Here is a 26,558-nt window from a genome sequence, read left to right on the forward strand (position 1 = left end):
CTCCAGCCAGGAAAGGCAGAGCTAGGATTCAAACCCGGGCTTTCTACCCGACCTCAGAGCTTTTCCCTCTGTCCTGCGGGGTCCCCAGAATGTTCCAGAGGTGGAGAGGTAAGTGGGGACCAGAGTCTAATGAGAGGGAGCCACAGAGAAAGACGCTGGAGCGTTGGTCTTTAAGAATGTGGTCGTGCCTTCAACTTTGAGTTAGAAAGCCCTGCAGGCCCTCATGCCCCCAAGTGCACTCCAGCCGCACAGAGCAGAGTTGTCGGTACCAACTGAGGTCACCAGGAGCACTTTACAAACAACGCAGGCATCTCTCAGAGCCTGGAGAAAGGATCGCACTAGGCAGATGAAGATGGCATCCGGGCAAGGAGCCATAGGCGAAAGTGTGGAGGTCAAATGTGCCTGGTGAGATGCGGATGCTGGCCTGAGGACCCGGGGCAAACTCTGGTAACAGAGTGGTAAGAAGCCAGCTCTGGTGAGAGAGGCCACATATAAGGTACATCTCCTGGAGTCTGCCCTGAGAAAGGGGTGCAGCAAAGAGCCCCCACTCCCCAGGGCAGAGCCATCTGTACTCTCAGAAGGCTGAGAACATGGGCCCCTGTGGTGCTGATGCTTTTCCCCTGTCCTCTGCTGGACATGTCCTGGGTCGAGAGAGGTACTGCCCAGGGTTCTACTGGGGGTGGTGGGGGTGGGTAGCATGGGGACTGTCTCCTCAGATACCATGGAGCACAGTTCCCCGGGACCCCTCCAAACAACCTGGGGGCAGCCGTGTGCCTGGCATGCCACCCCTCCGGCTCCTTGGATATGTAAGGTGCCCCCACTGTCTAGTGAGGGCACGTGGGCTCAGAAGGATTCTGTGTCTGGCCCAGGTCACAGAGCTCTGCAAAATCCGGCCCTGAGCCCTCACCCAGAGAAGTTCAGATCTTCACACTGAGGCTAAGCAAGGAGCGCAAGGAGCATTTCAGGCATTGAAAAACCTCACTGTGATCAGATGGAAGATACCAGGGGCGAGAAAGGGGACCTTCAGGACATTTGAACCTGAGAATCAGACAGATTAGGGTCCACATTCCAGTTCTGAGTTTTCCTATCCATGAAATGGGGATGTTAACATGACCTGCCAAAAAGGAGTTAATGGAACTGCATATATATATATATATATGTATATATATATATATATGTATATATATAAAGCATTTCTGGGGCAAGGAGGTGTTTAGCAAATGTTTACTTTGACTTATCTTCATGAACACTTCCGTCAGGAAACCCATCAATTGGGTGTCATGACAAGTGGCTCTAGGGGGGTTCAACTCCCATCTCTATGTTCTGTGTGTGCTGGTGGGGACTTCATGAAACACCAGAGCCAGACGTGAGCCACGAACCCATCCAGGGCTGGGGTGCAGCAGGCAATCCATTATCCACAGTCAGCCAGACATGTCACCTCCCAGCAAGGAATGCAGATGAAAGTCCACTTCATCATGAAACTAGACACCAGGCCACTTCCTGCCAAGAGCACCCCAAGAGCACCCTGCCCTGGCCTCTGACCTCTGCCCTTGGATTGTTTATATACTGGGGCTGGGGTCAGAGTCGAGAGGAGCTTATGGGTTCAGAAAACGACAACCAGATCCAGGCAGACACACACGTGTGTTAGGGACAAGGAGAATTGTTGGAGGACTCCAGGGGAATGACTTCATGCCGGCGAAAGGCCACCAGGTCAGGAGGAAGAAGCAAGAGCCGTGGCCCCTGCGCAGCAGCCACCAGGGCTGCTCTGCCCAGCTGCAGAGGGATGGTGTGGACAGAAGCTGCCTGCATGCAGGGACGAGGGAAGAACAAACCCTCCCTTTCTCCAAAGAGCCTGCTGCCCAGATGGAGAGACAGGACAGACACCTCAGAACCTTAAAACCACCACTGAGGCAGCTATGATTATTACAAGTCGAAGCGAACCATCAACAGCGTCTTGTGAAGCAGTCTCTACCTTGATCCAGGCCACCATTTACAAAGGGCTCTCAAGAGTCTGTTTTATTTCATCTCCATTAACAATCCTCTTTCTCATTCCTCCCCTTTCACCCACTAGGAGGAGGAGGCTCAGCTGGCTCAGGGATGCTCCAAGGACACAGATCTAGTCAGGGGCTCTGCTGCACCCCCAACCCGCGCCTGGGGGTCCTGGGTTCTTGCCTCTCTGTTGCAGCTGTCCCTCCCCACAAGAGAGCTCCTGACCCCTGCTGTGCCCTGGCCCTCCTCCTCGCATTCCTGGCATACCTCCTGTCAGTGCCCCACTCCTGGCTTTCCCCACCCAGGACTTACAACATTCTTTAAGGCTTCCTGGTCCTCCTGCTGCTGCCTAGTCCAGCGTCCTTCCTGACCCCCATCCTTGAGTTGGGTCCTGGAACAGCTCATGGGAGAGCTGAACCTCCTCGCAGCCCTGGATGCAGAAACAGTGGCCTACGCCCTCTCCATGGGGCTCCCCAGTCCTCCCAGTGGCACTCAAGAAGCGCTGTCCACTAGAGTTTGGCATGATAATGGAAATGGTCTACGCCTACCTTGTCTGACATGGTAGTCACCAGCCACCTGTGGCTTTGGAGTCACTGAGTCTGGCAAGTGCAACTGAAAAACTGGATTTTTAATTTGTTTCTAATTAATTTAAACGTAAATGTAGATAGTCACACCTGGTTGGTGGCTTCTGTATTGGACCAGAGGGTATGTAAAGTCTGTCATCCAAAAAAAATCAAATGTGCACTCTCTGGATATTAGATAGCAAAGAATAATGGAGACCCTTCCAGGTCATCTTGTCTAATCCCTTCCTTCTTGTGATGGAGAAACAGAGGCTCAGAGAGGGGAGGTGACTTGCCCAAGGTCACACAGCTGGCTGCCAAGCTGGAGTGGCTAAGCTAGGTTTTCTGGCTCCCAGTCCCCCCTCCCTCTTTTCCAAGCACCTCCCAACAACCAGTACCCGTATACCTGGGGCATTACTGCTTAGCCACCCACACCCCCTCACTACTTGACTGCACCCCCACTCACCCAAGAAGCCTCCTTCAGCCAGGAATCCTGAGCAGCTGACTTCCAGCCAGTGCTGGGTTGATGGCAAGATCCACTGCAACTGGGAAGCTTGTAACACACACACACATACTCCTTCCAGGGCCCATGGATTCAGCAGAGGAAAGACAGCCAAAATCCGTGTTTTCACACTCTCCCTGAGGGACATTGAGGTCAGGCAAATGCGCTAAGTGACCAGCTCCAGGACTCCCACAACCAAGGGAACCAGCAGGTGGGACCCGAGCCAGAAGTACCAATTAGAAGGCTGGGGGGAACCTCTATCTGCACCTGAGAAGCGCTGAGTCCATCGGAGACTCTCAGGACTTTAAACCAAGACCTGGGAAGATAGCGTGTTGGCTAATAGTGAGCCAGAAGTGGTCAGAGACCAGGGGGCGGTGTCAGGGCCATGGTGAGCTAACCCCAAGGGATGCCCAGATTATGAGGGAACAGACAAGACACAGGAGAGGTGGGGCACAGTGGGGCGAGAAGGGGTCTGGGGGCAAATGTGCAGCGGAGGCAGCGGTGGGCTGCTGGAGAGCATCCCATTTCTGGGCCCACCCACCACTCGCGCCACCACACACTTGCCTTCTTACTGGAGGCAACTTGGATCCTTCCTGAGGACTGGAGGTCCAAGGGAGCCTCAACTAAATCTCCCCTCACCCCCCCACATTCTCAGGGCTTGGCCCCCAGGTGAACTCTGAATGGCCCTGGGCTGTGACTCTGACCCCTGTCCCAGAGGTAGCCACCCTCAGGGAGAAGATCCCATGTGGCCCTCCCAGCAGGGACTGAACACAGGCAGAAAGCTATCGTCCACCTTACTGAACACCAGGGCAAAACTGCTCTAATCCTAGGACACCCCTGTAGGTGCATTTTGAGAGAGAAACATCAACCAATAGGACAAGATCTGGAAGGCGGCTGTGGCTTCTAATGGATTGACTCGGATGGGTTCATGCTTCTACTCTAATGACTCCACCACGGGGAGGACCACGTCTCTGCTGGGGTCACAGCCTCGGGTGGGCTGCCTCGTCAAGTGTGGTCCCGGGGGCCCAGGATGGGGCAGCCTGTACCCGGTGGGGGGAGGAGGGGGATGGGGCTCCCGGCAGGCGGGTCACGACGCGGGGCTCGCAGCTCTATTTATAGAAAGTGGCTGCTGCGAAGGATGAAGAACTGGGGAGAACCGGCTCAGCGGTATTTTCCAAGCTCACGCTGTCTCGGCTTAATTTCATCCCAAGCAAATAAATCATTAAGGAGGCACCGAGTCCTGGAAGATCTGATGAAGAAGGGCCATTAAACGGCACAGCCTTAACTTGAATTATGGAAGGCCTCAGACAAGCAGCCTTATTAGTGTCTGGGCTAAGCCGTAACTCATGCTAACCGCCCCCAACCAAGTGACGCGACAGGGAGGGTCAGCCGGCTCCCCAGCCGCAGGCACAGCCCACCAGGCTGTCTGCTCTCCCCATGTTTTAAATACCCTCCTGCAAACGTGCTTACTCCATCCACTGCCAGCCCAGCTGCACCCACTCCCACGGGCAGGGGTGAGGATGGATGGTCTGGCTGTCGGTGTAAGGGTGTTCGGGCCGTGGGGGCTGACGACACCAGCCTCGGGAAACCCTTCTGATAAGCACCCGAGCACCGAGGTCTGGGACCACCCACAGAGCTACGGAAGACTCACATGACCCCGTGCGTCATGGAGGTGAGAGGTGTGGGTTCAAATCTGCAGGCTGGCTGTCTCCCAAGCTCCTGCCCTGAGCAGGCTCTTCATGACCCTTTGCCTCAGTCTCCTCACATGGGAAGTGGGATAGCAACGCCTTTTCATCCGTGGATGAAATGGGATAACGTGCACGGGATGCTCACTAGCGTTGGCAGGGGCCTGTGGTGGTTTAAGTCAGATGATGCACCCGCTGTGCTAAGCAGCGTCTGGTCTCTTGTTAAGTGCTCACTTGAGGGCTGTTTAACACAGAGCTGTTTCTATTTGCAGTAACCCCTTCCCAAAAGAAGTTGCCCTCACGGGAAATTCATGGATGATAGTGCGGATTCACTTGGGTACATCTCGCTGGCAACTGTGAAAATTTGGGTCTCAGGACACATAAACTGAGTTCCGCAGTGGTGGGGGAAGACAAGGACATGAGAGAAGTGGGGCGAGAAGGGGAAGGGGCTTATGCAGCAGGCTCAGCTGGGCTGCTGGGAGCCGGGGAGGGGAGCGGGGGCGGGGACGGGGGGGATGAAGGGTGCACAGGACTCGCCCTTGCATCAGCCAGGAGGGAGGGCGGCAGGCAGAGAGCCACGCTAGGCAACCCTGGGTCTTGCTGGGGCGGGGGAAGCGGGCCATTTCCAACAAAGAAAAGAGGTCAGCATAGGCCAAGGGGATTAGCTGGGCTGCAGGATCAGAGTGGGGTTAGGCAGGGGGAGGGGATGGGGAGGAAGGGGAGTGGGGGCCTTGCATGTGGAGGCCTTGCCCACGCCCCCAGTTCACTGCCCCTTCCAGTGGCACCCACCCCAGTCGCACTGATGCCCATCGGCAGGGGTGAGAACAGGCTGGCTGTGCTGTAATTGAGGGTGTTCAAACACAGTGGCAGCTGCTGACACCTGCTTCAGGAAACCCTTCTGTTAAACAGACTGCCTGATGCCTCGTCATGAGCATCACCAGGAGCTCCTCAGAAAGGCACGGCCCAGAGCCCTGCCCAGACCTGCTACGTCAGAAGCTGGCTTTAACAAGATCCCCAGCTGACTTGAGTGCACACGAAGGTCTGAGATGCTACACTGACAGCAAGTCTATGGGAAAGTCCCAGCATCACATCCACTGCACAGGTGTGAGAAGTCAGGAAACCTATTCCCGGGCCATCCAGGTAGTCAGTAGAGAGGTCACTTACGTCTCGTCCTGACGGCACTGAACCCCCTGGTTCTGTGTCTGAGCAGGGGTAGGGTGTCTGACATGTAGGAGGGACTGAGAGGCCAAGGAGGGTCTTCCGATGGGTGGAGGTGGGGGTGGGGGAGCACCTATTCTAAACTCTACCCAAGCTCCAAAGCCCCTTAACCCCCATCCCTCCTACTTCTCCTAAACTCCAGTGTCCTCCTTTATCGATGTTGGGCTTTTCAATGCAGGCTCATAAACTGCATTGAATCTCAGCCTCATTTTTCTGGTGAGGTGCATTGCCAAGCGGGCATTGGAGACCTGGGTTTTAGCTCTGGTTCTGCGACTAAAATTATCAGGTGACCTTGGGCAACTCCTCCCGGCTCTCTGGTCCATTCAGCTCCCATCTGTAAAATGTGGGTCTTGCATGGGCTGTCCAATGGCACGTTCCAGCCCTAATGCCCGGGGCAGAGTGCTTTCACCCCCTGCCAGTCCCCAAGAGGGGAAGACTGGCCGCCCCATCCCTTTCCCTTTCCTCCAAGGTCCGGTAGTGCCCAGTCCACAGCCAGGCCTAGCAGTCATCTGCTCAGAGGCACACGCTGCCCCTCAGGCCTACCACCTCACAGCTCATCTCTGCTGAATATACACATGGCATAACTGGTGAGGACACTGCATGTTTGGACATCCGTATTGAAAACACACTCACCGGGAAATTCACCAGTGAAAGCTACAGAGTGCGTGAAGCAGACACTTTAGCTGGAAACCTTTAAAACTGCTCATAGGAAGGCTGAGCACTCCCAGCTCATTTGTGACAAACTCACAGTGGCCTCTGAACCTCTGGTGGCATTTCCATCACGTATCTCAAAGAGAAAAGAGACATAAACTTCCCCAAACCTCCCTTGTGTGGAATCCATCAGTGTTCACAACATGGACCCACATTTAACAACAATAATTACTTCCACGTCTAATAACACTAAAGAATTTTACCAACCTATGGGAGAAGGCAATGGCATCCCACTCCAGTACTCTTTGCCTGGAAAATCCCATGGACAGAGAAGTCTGGTAGGCTGCAGTCCATGGGGTCGCTAAGAGTCAGACACGACTGAGCACCTTCACTTTCACGTTTCACTTTCATGCGTTGGAGAAGGAAATGGCAACCCACTCCAGTGTTCTCGCCTGGAGAATCCCAGGGATGGGGGAGCCTGGTGGGCTGCTGTCTATGGGGTTGCACAGAGTTGGACACAACTGAAGTGACTTAGCAGCAGCATGGGAGCTGTAATAGTCCAAACTGGTAATTTTTAAACCCACATTTTTCAGTACATACTATGTGCCAGGCACCAGTCCAGTCACTTTCTATATGTGACCTATGATCTTGATGCCTTATGGGAAAGTAAATTTCTGTTACTATTACAGTGAGGACAGTATGGCTCAGGGGTGGTGATTTGGGTCAGAGCTAACTAGCAGCCAAGTCCTGATTGAGGCCAAGGCTGGGAGATCCCAAGCTGCAGTTCTTCCCACGACCCTTGGCTTTGCCTCCCCAAGAAAAATGACAGCAGCTCCACAGTGGCCCATGGGGACACTTGTCCCAAATGGGCCTGCATTTCAAAGCTCCTTTCCGGGATTTCCCAGGTGTTCTAGTGGTTAAAAATCCATTCTGCTATACAGAAGACGTCGGTTTGATCCCTGGGTGGGGTGCTAAGATCCCACATGTTGAGGAGCTAAGCCTGCATGCCAAAACTAGAGAGTGAGTGTGCTTCAGCGAAAGATCACTCGTGCCACAATTAAAACCCGATGCAGCCAAATAAATAAAGAAATAAACATTAACAACAACAACAAAAAGCTCCCTTCTGCAGGCAGGACTTACTAGTCATGACCCTACTCATGACTACGTGAAGTGTGAAAAGAACTCTCAAAGCAGGGCCACATTGTCTGAGCGAAGCCCTTTTATTCAGCTGAAAGTCTGTTCCTTTTTGTGGAAAACAAAGGGTAGGGGCCAGTTTCTGAATGCTGAGACCCTGAATTGAGTTGCTGCGCCATCATGCAGCCTCTGCTTGGCTTGGGTACGGGGACAGATGTGCGGTGCATGACGCACAATGAGGGGTGGAAATGGGTTGCTCTGGGGTCAGGCTTCAAGGGGGCGGCAACTCTGAGCCTTGCCCACTCCCATCCAACCAACTATGACTCCAGTCGCACTGCAGTGGAGAAGAGAAAAGCTAAGCAGGTGGTGGGAGCTCAGCACAGTAACACACACTGCTTGAGCACCTACCATGTACTTTGCTGCAGGGGTGGCTGAGGAGACTAGGATGCACTTCTGGCCTCAAAGAACTGCCACTTTTAGCAGTAGCAGCAGCAGCAGCAATAACGAAACAGCAAAACAAGCAAGTTAAAAAAATAAATAAATAAGTAAATAAATAAAACAGGAAGTATGTTGTGGTAAGAAAGGCGTGTTTCATGTATTTATCTATTTCTGCCTGTGCTGGGTCTTCACTGCTGCCTGCAGGCTTTTTCTCTGGCTGCAGTGAGCAGGGTTACTCTCTAGTTGTGACGTGTGGGTTTCACATTTTGGTGGCTTCGCTTGTCAAGGAGCACCGTTTCTAGGTGCACGGACTTCAGTCATTGCAGCACACAGGCTTAGTAGCTGTGGCTCATGGGCTCCAGAGTGCGGGCTTAGGTGCTGTTGTGCTCGAGCTTAGGTGTTCTGTGGCTCATGGGATCTTCCTGGACCAGGGATGGAACCTGTGAGCCCTGTACTGGCAGGTGGATTCCTAACCAGGGAAGCCCAGAAAGACATGTTTTAAGAGTTTCATTCTGCTATTCACTGACTTGAGAGAAACTACTGTTGTTTTTCTGAGTTTTCATTGTCTAACTATAATAATAAAATAATGAAACGTTAAAAAAAAAAACCACACAAATCAGCAAAACACACTTCTTATGGACTTGCTCTTGCCTGGAGAATCCCCATGGACAGAGGAGCCTGGCCGGCTATAGTTCACGGGGTTGCAAAGAGTCGGACACGACTGAGTGACTAAGCACAGCAGAGCACATGGACCGGCTGTATGCAAGAAAGGGCCCAGTGGCCTCACTGTACTGACAGGCATCCCATATAAAGACTGACTGAACTGACTGAATCAAATGATCATGGTCCAACAATGAGTTTGAAGCCATCTTAATACAAAATTAAAGCAACTGTGCTATATTTTAAACCAGAAACCAAACCATTCATAAGCATTCATCAGGTGCCAAAGACGAGCTCAGCATTGGCACAGCACGATGGGTAACACAGGAAATACTGTAATATCAAAGGCTCCCCTCCACCCCACACCTAATGTGAGTTGCATGCTGGTGCACGCTGCATTTCTGCATCAATCTTAATATTCACAGCAACTCTGCAAGGTATATTTAATTCTTCCCACTGCACAGAGGGGGAAAAACTAAGGCTCAAGGATGTCAATTAGCCAGCAGGGGTAAAAAATAAAACTTCAAATCAGGATCAAAAGTTTACCCTCAAAGACTGGAAATTACCTAGATGTCCAAAAGTAAGGGTCTAGATAATTAAATTATGATACAACCATTACACAGAAACCCATGCAGCTGTTAATAAGGAATGAGGCAGCTCTACGTTAATCATATTAAAAAAATCACCAAGATCTACTAAGAGGGGAATGAGATGCAGAGCAACATTCACCGTAAGATCACGCTGGTGTGAGACTTCTGTAAGGACACGGGCAAGAGTGACGATAGTGGTTGCCAGCAGGAAGAGGCTGGGGAGCTTTGGGATGGGGGTATTTTACCAGTCTTTTGTAACTGTTAAATTTGTTGTCACATGCACCGTTTACCTTTCAAAAGTAAATGCACACATATTTTTAAATCCCTCTGGGGTTTCCCTGGTGGCTCAGTGGTAAAGAATCTGCCTGCCAACGCAAGAGACACGGGTTTGATCCCTGATCTGGGAAGATCCCACACGCCGAAGAGCAACTAAGCCCACGCCCCACAACTATCGAGCCTGTGTTCTAGAGCCCAGGAACCAAAACTCCTGAGGCCATGTGCCACAACTACCGAAGCCCGTGTTCCCTAGAGCCTGTGTCCACAACAAGAGAAGCACCACAATGAGAAGCTCGAGTACAGCAACTAGAGCGTAGCCCCCACTCGCCGCAACCAGAGAAAAGTCCTTGCAGCAATGGAGACCCAGCATAACCAAAACTAGATAAAATTATTTTAAAGATAAGTAAATAAAGTCCCCACTCTGCCCGTTTCCCCACACATGCCTCCTGGGTGACCATCTGTGCCCTGGGGAACTTCACACCCACCTGGAGAAAGAAGGCATACACATGTGGAAAAGTAGTGAGTGGAGTGAAGCGGGAGGAGGACTCAGTGTTGAATTGGGGGCTCAGGGGACAGAGCCATGGGCTGAGGGCTGGGGTGAGATGGAGTCAGGGCAGAGTGATAGGGCACTGATCAAAGGGGAGACCAGGCCTGGACCTGAGTCAGGAGGGAGGAGAAGCACAATCCGGATGTCAGGGCGGCTAGGAGGACCGTGCCACCAGGAGACACATGGGAATTGGGCAGGAAGGTCGTGAGTACAGAGCAGACAGTTCTGGCAAGGGGACAGTGTCCTTGCAGTCATCCTGGTAGAAAACTCTCTCTGGCCTTCATCAATACCAGAAGCCTTGGCTGGCTGCCAGGGCTTCTTTGAGGAGCTGTTGCACCAATAAATACTTGCTGGCAGATCAATTAAACCATCTAGGAATGACGTCTGGAACCACAGTGTCTCTGGCTTGAGGAAGGTGGACAAGCCCTCCCTGATCATCAGGCCTGAGATGCTAGAGGTTCCTGCCCCCCATCCCCCAGAAAGTCAGTCCTGGGCTCAGAAACCTGTTCTTTGGAACTGGTAGGCAGAGTGGAAGCAGGGCTGGCCCAGGCTGCAGGAGGCAAGGTGCAAGAGTGCCCCAGGCTTCAGTATAGCCCTGCCAGTAGCTAGTTGTGGGGCCCTGAGCCAACTCTTCAACTCTCCAAGGTTCAGTTTCCCCATCTATAAGATGGCGATAATGACAATAACATTGCCTCGAGGTTCACTGTGTGGACTGAGAAAAAAAAAGTGATTAAGACACTTGGCCTAGGGCATAGAACCTAGCTGGTACCCCTCCATATATAGAATTACACGACTCCCAGATCAAAGCTTCTGTGTCTGAGGCCCTCTCCTCTTCCTGGGTCACTCACGTGCTACTTGTGCGTGCGTGTTAAGTCACTTCAGTGGTGTCCGACTCTTTGTGACCCCATGGACTATAACCCGCCGGGCTCCTCTGTCCATGGGATTCTCCAAGCAAGAATACTGGAGAGGGTGGCCGTGCTCTCCCTCCAGGGGATCTTCCCGACCCAGGGATCGAACCCACATCTCTTATGTCTCATGCACTAGCAGGCAGGTCCTTTACCACTGAGCCATCTGGAAAGCCCTCACATACTACTTACCACCCAAGAATTCCAAGACAGGAGACAAAGCCATTCTGTCAGGCCTCCTGGCCGCCAGCATGCAGAAGGAGGAGCCGGGGGCCGGGGAGCAATTCCGGAAACCAGCCTGGAGCAGATTCCAAAGGCCGGGCCCACCCCAGGGATGACCCTCACAGCGGTTGGGATGCTTTCAGTGACATTCTCCCGTGAGCGACCAAAGCACGCCTGATTCACAGACACTGCTGGGGCTGTCTTTATGCAACAAACTTTTCAGAACATCCCGCAGAGCTCTGTGCTAAGCCAAGAGCTTTGAGGGCTGGAGGTGAAACCAGTGGGAGGGACAGATTCTCAGGGCCTCCTCCGAACTCACTGCCAAAGGAAAGGGTTCCATCCTTTGCTGAGTAGCCACCCAGCCCGATGGAGCAGCCTCTCCTGTTCCTTCCCTGTAATCTGTAAAATCTGTAAACATCTGCACAAGGAACCCACTGGACCAGCCTGCCTCAGTTTGATCCCGTTATTAGCTATGTGACCTTTAGCAACTTACTCAAGCTCTCTGGGCTTCAGTTTCTTTATGGGAAAATGAAGATGATCATATAGGTGGTTAGCTATAAAGAGTTGTTACAAGCATTAAATGAATTAAAATGTGCAAAGTACTTAGAATCTAGCCCTGCCCACACTAAGTACCAGAGAAGTGTCAGTTATGGGTGATGGTGTCACTGCTGTTATTTGGCCCCGGACACAGGTACCTTGAGCCAGCTTGCCAGTTTGCCTGGCCTGGGTTCTGTGCTTCTCGACTCATTCAAATGGCAGAGTCCCTGGGCATCCTGTAGTTCTTTATAGTAAACCCCCCACCCCAGATGCTGATCTGTTTTGCTCCAGGGTGTAGCCGAAGAACACATTTGTAATAGGAAAATGCACTTCCAGGAGCTCTTAGCCTCCACAAACACATACTTCAGAGTCACAAGCAGTTAGCTCTTTCTAAGTCTTGCTTTTATAGTTGTAAAAATTAAAAAAACTGAGAAAATGATGTCCATTAACTTCCTTCCTACATACTGGAGAAGGCCTTATTGAGGCCACTTTGCTTTTTATCCTTAGGTGAACCCCCAGACCTGGCCCAGCTCACCTAGTTAATCAAAGCAGTGAGCAGCAGTCGCTGTGGGCTTGCTCTGTGCTGGCGAGCTTTACCACAGCTGTTTCACAAAGGAGAACACTGAGGTCCACCGGAAGGAGGTAATCCTTGTCCACGGCCTCCTGGTGAGTGTTGGGCCAGACTCTAAGCCCATCTTTTCTCCCCACCATGATCTTGTGGGGAATCAATCCATCCCAGAGAGGAACTCCATCTGCCTCTCTGCTCCATAACCTCTCTCTGTGACTGCAGTCCCCTACTCCCCTGGTCAGGGCTGACTTTGGGGACCTGCCTTCATGTCCACAAGCAGTGTTGCTCAGACTTCTCCTCATACTCAGAAATCCATCTTGGGTCACCCAGGGACTCCCTAGGGCCAAACCCCTCTCAGTGTCCCAGGAATCCACTGGACTTCAGCCCAGGTTACTAGCTATAGGCATTGCACAATCCCCTCCCCACCAGTCCCTGTCAGACTCCCCTCGGCCTGTCCTTTGGTGGTCTACACTATAGTCAGGTCTTGTCCCATCGACCATGGGTCTTTCAAAGCCCAGAAAAGCTGAGCTCCCCCTTTGGGAATCACACCCTGCCCAAGATAGAAAACATCACTCGTATCTGAGAAGAGGCCAGGATCACAGTACTCAAGTCAGTCCTGTTACCCAATGCGAAATGCCCAAGGCTCATATGACACGACATCCTGGCCTCCCCTTGCCTCCTGGATGGGCATTCTAGCCTCTGCCAACCGGAAAAAAATCACTGCCAAAGGGGAGGATGGAACATTCCAAGTTTCAGTCTCACCAAGCGTCTCCAGCCACCTGAAGGATCCAAAAGCCCCAGATGTCAGGACACGACTATCCTTTCCCATCCAGACTCTGCCCTCAGCAGAACATCAAGGCCTGACTGCTCTTGATCCTATGCTGCATTGGGGAGCCACTAGCTGCGACCCTGTTAGCACCTTAGCTTGTAGCTATAAATGAAGCAGCAGGTAATACCCGTGGAATCAATACCCAAGGGAAAGCCCACCTTGGGGGCCCAGTTGTTGGCTCAGGTAGTTCTGCTGGGTATCAATGCCAGCCTTGCATCCCAGCTATCATATTATTGGTGCCACTGCATGAGATTTCACAGCAGCTATGAAAGGGACCTGACACTGTTCCCTTTTACAGATGAGTAAAATGAGTAAAATGAGGCATTAGAGTGGCTCACCAAATACACAAAACCACTGAGCACTGAGATGCAGTGGGAAACGAGGCATGTCAGAACCCAGAGCCTTGGTACATCAAGGCCATCCTTCTAGTCCAGTGAGCAATTCTGGCAAGTAGATTTCCCAGTTGCATTTTACAAGAGTATTTGTTAACAAAAATAAAATTTGCTGTTGCTGTTGGTTTCCTCAGCACTGGGGTTTGCCTGGTTACCACGTCACCCAGCATTCTCCACTAGGCACTGTGGTGACTAAGCCAGCCCATCTCAGGACAAATATTCATCTTTTCTTTATTTAACCAGTCAATCAGAGAAAAAAACAGAACAACACTTTGCCATTCAATGTCAATCTTAGTCCAACAACCACGGAAATGAAATGTGAGCAAAAGTGTTGCCAATTAAACCACAGAATAGAGCACAGCAGCCACTTCCTGGTGGCCTGTCACCCTTGAAAATGGTCAACCCACCCTAGCTCGAGTCAATGTCAATTTTACTTGAGTATAATCTTGTCCTTGACCTCTTTTTTGGAGTGTTGCTCTCAGTCCCTCAGCTAAAGTGGGGAGCATGGGAAAAGAATGGGCTTCAGAGCTGAGAGAATTAGGTAGGCCCAGGTTCTTGTTCTTGGTAAGCTCCGCTCTTCAGTTTCCTCTTCTCCAAAAGGGAGCAGTTATATTGCTGGTTTAAAGTTAATAAGCTGGAATTCTGGCTTTAAATGCCCACCTCAGGAGCTTCATCAGGGGATAAGTCAAGTGGATAAGGTATGTGCAAGCCCACAAGCGCCCAACTCCAGGCTCCGCTCAGCAGGGATTCAATGGGGGGCAGACAGTCATGTGTACTTCTGTCCAGGGGCCACCCTGCCTGAGTGACTCCCTCCTAAAATCAACAACCGTTTTTGTTACCAGGGTTTTTTTTAAGCTAGCTTCACAGGATGACTGTGTATATTAAATGAGAGAAGGCCTTAGAGGTGTCAGAATCAAACCCAACAGCCTGTGGGCTTATCTGCAACCTGCAAGGGAGTTCTATTTGTCCACACGGTGTCTTTAGCAGCTGCCAACTTGAAAAATGGGAATAGTTTGCACAAAATCTAGATTGCTGGGCCCTCTGGAAAGAAGTCAGAAGATTCCACAACTTTTGGCTCTCATTCCCATGAGGCAATAGTCAGCGAGATGCCCCCTTTAAGAGAGAGTTCAGCAGGAAGACCTAGATTTGAGTGTTCAGCCCCTACATACAGCAGGTATTCAATAAATGATAGTTACTATCAATACTTATTATTTATCAGTAACTTGAGTGCAAGAGATTCAAGTGCAGAGACTCTGTCTTCTACTTGTCTCTCTTCTCCTGCTGTGAACTTGAAGCCAGGTACACAGGAGACATCATTTGGCACAATCCTTACAGAGACTGGCTTCCCTGGTGGCTCAGACGGTAAAGCGTCTGTCTGAAATGCGGGAGATCTGGGTTCAATCCCTGGGTTGGAAAGACCCCCTGGGGAAGGAAATGGCAACCCACTCCAGTACTCTTGCCTGGAATATCCCATGGACAGAGGAGCCTGGTAGGCTACAGTCCATGGGGTCGCAAAGAGTAGGACACAACTGAGCAATTTCACTCTCACTTTACAGAGACTGAAAGGTTTGTGACTAGCACCGACAGTTCTAAGCACTGTCTAAGCACTTCATGTTGTTGTTCAGCCACTCAGTCATGTCCGACTCTTTGTGACCCCATGGGCTGCAATGTGCTAGGATTCCCTGTCCTTCATCCCCTCAGGGAGTTTGCTTAAACTCATGTTCATTGATGTCATCGGTGATGCCATCCAACCATCTCATGCTCCGTTGCCCCCTTCTCCTGCCTTCAATCTTTCCCAGCATCAGGGTCACTTTACAGTATTACTATCTTACTTGATTTCTCATAACAACCCTGAACTAGATTACTCTCATTGAGTCACTTCTGCAGAGGGGGAAACTGAGGCACCGCCCAAGATCACCAAGTGAGCAGAAAAAAATCAAGATCCAAACCCAGGAGCCTGGCTTGGGGTCCACATCCTTACCTCCAGTCCATGCCGCAGGATGATCCCAAGTGCTGACGGCAGATGGGGCCTCACCTGCTTTCCCTCCCCACAAACTCCCTTCCCTCTCCAGCTCCACTAGGGACTGGCAGCCTCTGGACCCATCCCTGCCCGGCCCCCACCCACACAATCCCCCACAACCCCCCACGGCAGGCTGCACTTACGGTCAAGGCCATTGATGTAGCGCATGGTGACCTCGCAGTGGCCCCACACGGCACTCACCACCGGGTAGAGCTTCTTGCCCTTGAGGCCACGGAAGGCCACGCCCAGGTACTGGCCGTCCACGACGAAGCTGAGTGTGCCCTCGTCCATGTCCAGCACCACGAGCAGTGAATCAGGCAGCGCAAAGGCCTCCTCAGGCCCCAGGAATGCAGGGTAGGCTACGCCGGGCCGGTTCTTGCCATCGTGGTAGAGGCGGCTGCGGCCCAGGTCCCAGCCCCAGGACTCGGCGTCGCTGCCCACCAGCGCAGTATAGCCCACTGAGTGCAAGGGGGCCCGCGCCGTGGCCACGCCCACCACTGCGTGCGTGCCCCGCTGCCGCGCAGGCCAGTGGATCTGCCAGGCGTGCAGGCCACGAGCGTGGCCCACCTTGCCGCGGATGCCATCCGTGCTCTGCGCCACCGGGTGCCGGTGGAAGGTGAGCCGGTCGTCATCCTTGACGAAAACGTTGAGCGAGCGGTCCTCGGGGTTCCACGCGTGCCGCAGCTGCACCGCCAGCCCCGCCGCCGGCATGTCCAGCAGCTGGTCCAGCCGCGCCGGCCGCCCCGGCTCCTCTCCCCGCAGCTCGCGCTTGGCCGGCCGCAGCGCCGGCTCCCGCACCTCCACCGACTTGAGGCTCCCCGAGAGCTTTTGGCCCATGGCTTGCTGCCGGGACGGGGCCGCTGCGGGCCACCGCTACCTCCTGGGAGCTTCCACTCCCCGCAGCCAGGGATGGGCCACGGGGCTGGAAACCAGGCGTCTGGACCGGACACGCCCACAGCCTCCACGGGGCTGGGGCAGGGAACCAAGCTCCTGGAAGGAAGCAAAGGACACGGGTTATAACAGCAGCCTCGACAGGCATCTATGCCCATGCCTTGGCTGGGCCCTGGGCATGCATTCATAATAATAACTAATGAATAGAATGATATATGGCACTTATCTAGAACTCACCATTTGCCAGACACTGCTCTAGATGATTCACATTTATTAGCTCATTTAATCCTTAAGCCCTCCCAATAAGACATTCATTATTATTCCCATTTTATAGATGAGAAACGCATAGGTCATAGAGGAGATAACTAATTAACCAACATTTCACAGTTAAGAAGGGGCTGAGCCAAGATCCACACTGAGGCCATCTGGCTTCAGAGTTTGTGTTCTGCTCTTGGAGAAATCACAGGCTATTTTATTTTCAAAATAAGGACTGAGCCCAGAGAAGTTGTGATTTGCTCAAAATCATAGAGAACCCCAGTGCACTTGGTCCCAAGAAACAAGCCCTGTGCTCTAGGTAGGGGGAACAGGGTGTTCAAAACAGGGGCATTGGAGATGTTTAGGATATGGTCCATTGGTTCCTATCCTTGGCAGCCCTGGGGAGCTTAAATAGCATTTAAAGTGCAATCAGTCTTGAGAAGCTAGACACTGAGCAAAGATTCATCAAGGTCACCCAGGGACATGAACAAGGACATAAGGCAAGTATCTGAGGATAGGGTGAGGTCTCCATGGTAAGGTGAATTGGAAGCAGGGTGATGAGAGAGTTGGAGTTCAGGCTCTGGAGCCAGAGAGAACTATATGTAAATCCCTCTCTCCATCTCTTAGCTGTGCATCCACAGGAAGGTTCTCTTAGCCTGTCTAAGACTCCATCTATAAAATGGGGATAAAATATTCCCTCCAAGTGGTATGGGAAGCTAAGAGACAATACTAGAAGCCAAACCTGAGACTCTGCCAGCAGATTTTCCTTTTGGGCTCTGTCTTCTAGACATCTTGCATGTACCACTTCCCTTTGGATGGGCAAGCTCTGTCTTTGGGCATATAAACCCCATTAACAACATTGACTCTGGACAGCCTCCTCTGAGACAAGACCCTGGTTTTCAGGGAGGAGAACTTGGCCACCATCACTAAGAGACCAGCCAGAGTTCAGGGTTCTTGGGGTGTTTGGATGGACCGTGGGTGTGGGGAGAGATGGAGAGCTGAGCCCTGCAGCCCATCTAGAGCAAAGGCATGTGCCTTCCCCTCCCTGGTCTGAGAGTTGCTAGGTTCAGAACACTTTCCCCTGAGACAGACCAGGAGGCAGACATTTCCCATGCCCTGCTCTGCCTGGCCACACCGTTGCACCCAAATAGTGGTACAGTCCCAGCCAAAGTGCCATACAGCACTGGCTGCAATAGTGAGCATTGCTTTTTGAACCTTCCAATTTTATTCTCAGCTCTGTGTTCTTTCCTTTCTATTGTCAGACCCCAGCTTCAGCGCATGCCAACCTTATCCAGAGAACTCTGGCTAATGTTTAATCTAAGGGGATACCAGCATACGTAAAAATATGCAACACTAGACATTTCTAAGATAGCAAAATAGTTACTCCTCTTCATATCCAAAATCACCCAAAATAAAGGAGAAACAGAAACAGGAATGCAGATTCTATCTTCAGCAAAACCAGAACACATTTGTAATCCAAACCACAACTTATAAGGAAAGGCTGCCAAAAAACCGGTCAAGGGCTGCCAAAAGGAGTGAAGATCAAACGAGGTGTGAGTGAACACCTCCAGAAGACACCTGTGGCTGCAGATTGCTGATGAAGATGGCAGAGTCAGCCAGTAGCTGGCACTCCCTGAAGAAGGAAAACGAAGATTCCTAATCAAGACCCATGGGTATAGGGTGTGTGGTCCAGCGATGGGATCTGCCTCTGACACTATAGGGGAAAAAGGAGGATGGGACCAATGGAGAAAACTACTGTCCGCCATCTTCACAGGAAGCAGTGTGCTGTGGGCAGAGTAGCAGAAGGGCCTGAACTGCGGGAAGCCCATGGCTAAAGAGCCCTGCTGACTGCGTAGAAGCTAGAACAAATCGTTGCCACAGGCCTGTGAACAAAGTTACCACGAACCAGGAAGCAATCCTGCTCTCCTAAAACACCTCACGGCACTTCGTCTACACACACCGCCTGCAAAATGCTGACCAGGAAGGTTCACCTCTTCCAAAGGGAAGCAGCACATGACATAGTCAAAGATACTGGAAAAGAAAGAAATGAGGAAAAGAACAGGAAAAAAGACGGCAAACCAAGAAAACTCACCAGAAAAAAGCTGTCACAAAACAGATGAAAACTGTGACCAAATTTGTAAACTAATTTTGTGATCACTTATTTCATAAGGGAGGCAACTAGTACAGGCTTCAAAAAAAAGATTAAATACATTTTACACAGTTCAAAGGCAACCTCCAGAAGAACTCAAAATAAAACACAAACCTTCCAAATTGTCATAAAAAACACAGCACAAAATAAAACAGACCATATACCAAAAGATTTTGCTTTAAAAAGCAATAGAAGCAACAACACAAAGACATAAAACTAAGACCAAAACCCTATATATATATCAATGAATGGCCATAGGAAACTCCTAAAAAGAAACGATTTTAAGGATTTTAAGGTAACAAGACAAAACTCTCAACCATATGCCGCGTTTAAGAGACACTCCCAAAGCAAAGTAATTCAACAATGTTGAAAATAATAGAAAAAGCAAATATATACCAAATAAAAGCAGCCTCAAACTAAGCAGGCTGCTGCTTAATATTAGGCTGCTGCTGCTAAGTCACTTCAGTTGTGTCCAACTCTGTGCAACCCCATCGATGGGAGCCCACCAGGCTCCTGTGTCCCTGGGATTCTCCAGGCAAGAATACTGGAGTGGGTTGCCATTTCTTTCTCCAACTAAAGTTAATTAAGGGCAGATGATTTTAAATGAGACAAAGAACACTTTATAACAATAAAGAATATAATCCATAATTGAAGACTGACTACATTAAATAACAACACCAAAATTCAAAGCAAAAGCTACAGAAAATACAAGGAAGATCAGATACCCAGTAGAGGCAGATGATTTTAATTCACCTCTTTTAGCTCATGACAGATCAACTGACCAAATTAAGTAAAAATGTAGAAAAACCAAAATTACATACTTAATAAGACAGATTTAATTTATGTATAGTAGCAGTTAGTGGAAGAAGTTTAGTTGTTGTGTGTGACCCTTGACCCCCTGGACTGTAGCCCACCAGGCTCCTCTGTTCATGGGATTCTCCAGGCAAGAATATTGGAGTAGATTGCCATGCCCTCCTACAGCGGATCTTCCCAACCCATGAACTGATCCCATGCTTCCTTCATTGCAGGCAGTCTCTTGCATTGCAGGTGGATTCTTTACCTCTGAGCCACCAGGAAAGCCAATTAATGTATACACATTTCTAAAAGAGTTCCCATATATTGGGCCACAAATAAAACCTCTCCCCAAAAGCAGAAATCATATAGAATCTGATAATACAGAAGCTGACTTTATTTTTCTGGGCTCCAAAATCACTGCAGATGGTGACTGCAGCCATGAAATTAAAAGACGCTTACTCCTTGGAAGGAAAGTTATGACCAACCTAGACAGCATATTAAAAAGCAGAGACATCACCTTGTCAACAAAGGTCCAACTAGTCAAGGCTATGGTTTTTCCAGTGGTCATGTACGGATGTGAGAGTTGGACTATAAAGAAAGCTGAGTGCCAAAGAATTGATGCTTTTGAACATGTGTTGGAGAAGACTCTTGAGAGTCCCTTGGACTGCAAGGAGATCCAACCAGTCCATTCTGAAGGAGATCAGCCCTGGGATTTCTTTGGAGGGAATGATGCTAAAGCTGAAACTCCAGTACTTTGGCCACTGGATGCGAAGAGCTGACTCATTTGAAAAGACTCTGATGCTGGGAAAGATTGAGGGCAGGAGGAGAAGAGGACGACAGAGGATGAGATGGTTGGATGGCATCACCGACTCAATGGACATGGGTTTGGGTGGACTCCGGGAGTTGGTGATGGACAGGGAGGCCTGGCGTGCTGTGGTTCATGGGGTTGCAAAGTCGGACACGACTGAGCGACTGAACTGAACTGAATACAGAAGAAAAGCTAGAAATTAATCACAAAATTATGGATGACAAAATTCTATCTTTGGACATTTTTAAAAACTCTATTTTAAACAACTTGGATCAAAAAGAGCCCTACATAGGAACTGAAGAGTATCTAGAAAATAAAATATAGAAAACATTCCATGTATTAGAATCTGAGGGATCCTATTAAAATAGAGCTCAGAGGAAATCATGGCTGGTGTACTCATATTAGTGCATGAAGAAGAGTGAAAATATATAAATTAAGCATAATAAAATAGCAAAAGATCTAATAAAAAACCAGGATTTCCCTGGTGGCTCAGTGTTAAAGAATCTGCTGGCCAATGCAGGAGACATGCGTTCAATCCCTGGGTCGGAAAGATGCCTTGCAGGAAATGGCAGCCCACTCCAGTCTTCTTGCCTGGGAAATCCTGTGGGCGAGGTCCCTGGTGGACCACAGTCCACAGGGCTGCAGAATTGGACACAATTTAGCAACTAAAACAACCAATTGAAAGAACAGAGCCTCTGGTGGTGCAGGACTGTAAGCAGCTCCGTGGCCCACACAGGAGATTTCTAAGGGAAATGGCTTTATCCTATGTACACTAGGCCAGCTTTGGAACAGCTGAAGAGACACCTTTACTGGGTTTGAAAGCAGTCACTTTCAGGCCATGGAGGTCTGGCTGCTTTCCTTTCTGGCCGTGAAGCCTCTGCCCCGTTAATGGCAGGTGGGGACCTCAAAAGTTGCTCCCACTGGCAATAGTGAGGTGGACACACAGCAACCCCTTTGCTGCTCCCCACAAGACAGGATCAAAGCAGAGTGCTCATGTCCACTAATGGTCATTCACTAAGGAAAGCCAGTGACTGCACAATATAACAAAGGGCAGGGATTCAATCCCTTCCTGTCCACTGGGCCCTGTGTAAGGGCTTAACCTCTCTGAGACGCATCTGAAAAGCACTCTATGGGCTAACCTTGCCTGTCTTTGCAAGGATCAGGGGAGACATCTGTCTGGAATGGCACAGGTACCTGGGAGGCACCGGGTGAATGTTACATGCTTCTTTAAATTGTGCGTGTCCTCTGCCCTAGCCATTTAACCTCCTGAATGCATCCCAAGGGCTTCCCTGGTGGCTCAGCGGTAAAGAATCCACCTGCAGTGCAGGAGATGAGGGCTTGATCCCTGGGTCGGGAAGAGCCCCTGGAGAAGGAAATAATAATCCATACCAGTATTCTTGCCTGCAGAGTCACATGGACAGAGGAGCCTGGTGGACTATAGTCCATGCTGTCTCAAAAGAGTCGGACATGACTAAATTTGAGCGCCAAACTTGAAAAAGCTGGTGTTCCCCCTTGAAGACCCTGCACAGCCAAAAATAAAAAGCAAAAAAAGGAAAAAGGGCATGTGCTAGGATTTAGCTACAGAAGCAAAGGGTAGAGTGGTTCATAGCAACAAAGGACAGAAATCAGTGTAAATGCTCACAAAAGGAAGTTTTTACTTTCTCTCGAGTGCCCAGCTCCACTGGCTGTGGATCCACTCTGCCCATACCTGTCCAGCACCCAAGTGGGTCATTGCCTTTGCAGTCCTCACCCCATACAAGTTCCAGCTCCTGCAGTCTCCTACAACTGTGACTGAACTAACAAATGAATAAAAGAGGGGCTGAGTTACTTGGGCTTATTCCCATGGAAGCTGTCAGAGGCAGAGGTCAGGATTAGCATGACCAGCTAAAGACAGGGCCAAGGCCAGAGCTGGGAGATAGAAAGTTACTAATGCAAAGTCCCAACCTCTAAGCCAGGGTGACACATCAATCTTCATGTCTTTGTCCATGCACAGTTGGGGCCCCAGACCTTCCTTCCTCACCTTCCCAATTCTGCCCGAGAGCCCCACCTCCTCCAGGAAGCCTGCCCTGATCCTCCGGGCCTCTAGGTGCCTGTCCCTCCTAAGTCAGCCAGGACCTTCTGGTCCACTATCTTGTTTTTTTTTTTTTCCTACCTCAAGGGACATTGCTCTGGGGACAGGAAGCTTCCCCTGGGCTTCTTCATAACCCCCCTCCCCTCCCCAAGCACATATACAAGCACGGTGCTTTGAAGACAGGGCGGAGTACGTGTATGGTGTGAAGAGGAGATTCTGGCCTTCAGCTAGTTCTCGCTTTCTGTTCTCTCTAGAGGATTCAGCAGGAAAAGGTCCAGGGCTGGAGTCAGGAGATGGGAACACGGGGCCTCGTTCCCCACTAACACAGTCACCATCTCTGAGTCTCTGAGCCTGGGTCACATCCAGTCTGCCCCTTGTTAGATACTGCTGTGCTCCCTTCCTGCTTCCAGCCCTCATCTATTCATTCAACAAAGACTTGGTGGATGGCTGTCATGTGACAGGTTCTTTACTGCTGAGAGCTAGGGGCATGCAGTAGTGGCCAAGTCAGGCTCAGCCCCTGCCCCCTCTCTCCAGCCAGAGGGACTGAGGGCTTGTCACATCTCTCCTCTCATCTCCACCACAGCACATGGCACTGGACTAGGCATAGATGAGATACAGCAAGGTCTAACTCCCTGGTAGGAGTAACATCAGCTCTCAACCCAGCAAGTGGAGGGCATACTGAACAGTGCCTCCGTCACATTTCCTCAAACCAAACTTAATTTCTTAGGCCATGCTTGAATGGGGATGCTTAATGACATTATCCGGAAGGATCCGCCCCGGGGCTTCAGTGATGGCTGAGCAAGAAAACAAAAACTCAAATTGTCAGCTGCCCTTCCCAGGACCCTGGTGGGTGTTGCAGCCCGAGAGGGAAATGAGGAGACACAAAGCGTGGATGTCGCACTTCGTAAGGAGCCTCAGCTGTTTGCAAAATGTGATACTCAAGTCTTCAGAGGCCCAGGACCCCAAATCCCATTCTCGGAGTCTTGTCTGCTAGACTTAGTCAGGCATGGGGTCTGCCAGGAGACAGGACTGCTGCAGGATTGATGATGACTGGGTGAAATGCCCTCCCCTCAATGTGGCCTCTGGCTTTGGACTTGCTAGGGAAGGGGCTGGGGGTGGATTTCATTCCTTCATTTAACCAGCAGTAACCATGCCTCCCTGGAGATGTGAGGCTTCAGGAAAGTGTAAGACCTGATCACTTCCCGTCCAGGAGAGCTCAGAGGGGTCAGACTCAGTGACAAGTCTGAATAATGACAAGGACTGTAAAAAGAAGTGCATTTTGATACCACTTGAATCCCTATAATAGACTGACTATTGCGTTCAAACATATATGACAGCTCTTGTGAAATGTAAAGCTGATCTAATCATATTCCCTGCTTAAAATCCCCCACAGGCTCTCCAGGGCTTTCAGGAGAAAGTACAAACTCCTAACCCTTTTTATTGTTGTTGTCTAGTTGCTAAGTCGTGTCCGACTCTTTCATAGACTGTAGACCGCCAGGCTCCTCTGTCCGTGGGGTTTCCCAGGCAAGAATGCTGGAGTGGGTTACCATTTCCTTCTCCAGGGGATCCTCCTGATCCAGGGATCAAACTTGCTCTCTCCTGCATTGACAGGCAGATTCTTTACCACTGAGCCACCAGGGAAGCCCCTCCTAACCCTTCCCGCCACAAAAGCCCCACAATGCTTTCTTGGCCCATCTCCCTCTATGAAGTCCCTCACAGCATCTCCACTAAGCTGTGTGAATTTCCCGACAGGCACCACAGGGGCCCACACACTCGTGTCCTGAACCTCTGCCGCCTTTACCCGTTCACTCTCCCTTGCACACCCCTTCCACATATACTCACTGGGTAATTCATTCAACTCGAGTATCAGTGCCTCTGGGGAGCTCGTCATCCAGAACCCCTGCACCTGTCTCCATCACAGACTTATCACTGATGTCTCCTCAGCCGCCTCCCTCCCTCTGAGACGGGGGACAACTCAAAAGCAGGGGCTGGGTCTGCCACCAGAGTTCTCGGGACTCTGCAGGGCTCTGGCTCAGAGAGAAAGTGGTGGGCGCGAAAGCATGAGCAAAGAGATAAAAGCAACCTGCTGCCTCGGAAAGAGCCTCCACCGAGGCATGATTGAGAGAGCAGAGCACCGTGAGCTTGGGCGAGTCAATTACTTACATCTTCAGCCCTCAGTTTTCACCTCTGCCTAATGGTGCCAATGGTACCTACTTGGACCTGGTTCGACAGGGATGTTCCTAAGATTTTCTTGGTATAAATATTAAGCAAAGAGACTATTCTATTAAAAGATGCTCCTTGAGAGTGAACCTGCCAATAGTGAATGAGCCAAAGAACCCCCAAGCTTTTATTCACGGGCGTCCGTTAGCTTTTCTCTCTGTAGACATGCATGGAGCTCAAGGGACACTTGGCTGGGGCAGGCCCTTTCTTACCAGGAGCTCACAAAGAGAGCCATCTGTCCAGCTCCAGGTGGAACCGTCTCACGCCCGTCCTCCGGGAGCATGAATCAATGAGGCTTCCCTGCGCCTCTCCTTCTTGTGGGGTTTCCATGGGAATCCTCCCACGCATGACAGAGCCAGGAGCCCCCAAGGCGGAAGCTCAGGCTGTCAGTCAGCAAAGAGTGCAGGGGATGGGATGAAGAAGGTTTGCTAGGCAGTGACCAAGCCAGCTTGCTCTGCAAGGTCATTTGAAAGAGACACACCTCTAAGGCAGCGAGGCCAGAGGCCCTACATCCAGGTGCATTCCTGGCAGAGTCTGGTTCCTCCTCCAGCTGCCCCTGTGCCCCAAGCATGTGTGGACGGCTCTGTGGGACAGCTGGCCTCTGTGAGGCTGCAGCAGACCTACCTAGGAGAAAGCAGCTGGGGGTAGGTGAGGCGTAACAGGACCCTCAAGGAAAAACTTCAAGAAAGAAAACACAGTGACCTTCATGTCTAGCCTGTCATTTATCTCCCTACCCGAACTTTGCTCGCTTGGTATAACTGGTTGTCTGAAATCTCAATGCCTGAATGAAAATGGAAACTGCATGCCTCCGGCTTGGTCTAGGAGATCATAATAGGAACCTGCTGGAATTTCTGAAGGTCCTTCTGTTAAGCTTCAGGTGTCTCTGGGAGCATTTTTGAGATACTGGGGTGGGGTGGGGGCGCAACTAGAGAGGAAGAGGGGATGGAAGGAAATGGGGAGACAGAGACCCAGAGAGAGAGGAGAGACAGGGAGCCCTAGGCAGCAGGGAGCCACTATGGCCCCAAGAAGCCATGTGACGTGGCATCTCACAAAATATGGCTGTCGGGCGAGACGTTTCTGTGGACAAAGCCACAGACTGGTTTCTGGAGAAGGCAGAGCTCCAGGCTCACCCATCAGTGACTTTTCACATCCCTGAAAGCCCGGTGGAGGACTTGGGAGCTGCTCTGGGCCCCTCCTTCTGCACACACCAGCACATGGAGGTGCAGAGCTCCGGCAGTTTCCTGCAGCTTTCTGCTCCAGGGTGCACCTGGCCTGCCTCATAAATGGGGCTCCCCCACTGCTGCCTCTTCAGTTCTGCTGCTCCCTCTCTGCGTGCCCCCTCTCTCGTGATTGGCATTCCCAGCCCTCTGCGGATTCTCTCAAACTGGGTCTCCAGCCTTGCTCTCTTTCCTCAGCACCAGAACCACCTACTCGGAAGCCTCTGGCCATCCCAGATCACCCCAGACTAGCTGCTCCTTTAAACAACGCTGTAAAGCCAGGAGGCCTCTTTCCCCGTGGACATGCCCACCCATCCTAGATAGCAGACACGGCGGCTTAGGGGGCCGCAGGCACCTCAGAATCTACACGCCCAGGGCTGAAAGCAGCCTCTTCCTTCTCTGGCAAACCCGGTTCCTCTCTGCTCGTCC

The 26,558-nt window shown here is 51.0% G+C and overlaps 1 protein-coding gene across 1 annotated transcript in view; it reads right to left on the reverse strand.

Annotated features, from left to right (window-relative positions):
- SPSB4 (splA/ryanodine receptor domain and SOCS box containing 4) overlaps nt 1-26,558 on the reverse strand; it is an 85,614-nt gene that overhangs the window by 53,527 nt on the left and 5,529 nt on the right. Inside the window, exon 2 of the mRNA XM_061420232.1 lies at nt 15,867-16,713. Coding sequence (XP_061276216.1) covers nt 15,867-16,560 — 694 coding nt within the window. The 5' untranslated portion in view covers nt 16,561-16,713. The remainder of the gene's footprint in view (nt 1-15,866; nt 16,714-26,558) is intronic.

The sequence above is a fragment of the Bos javanicus genome, chromosome 1 (genome assembly GCF_032452875.1).
Source record: "Bos javanicus breed banteng chromosome 1, ARS-OSU_banteng_1.0, whole genome shotgun sequence".
Lineage (NCBI taxonomy): Eukaryota > Metazoa > Chordata > Mammalia > Artiodactyla > Bovidae > Bos > Bos javanicus.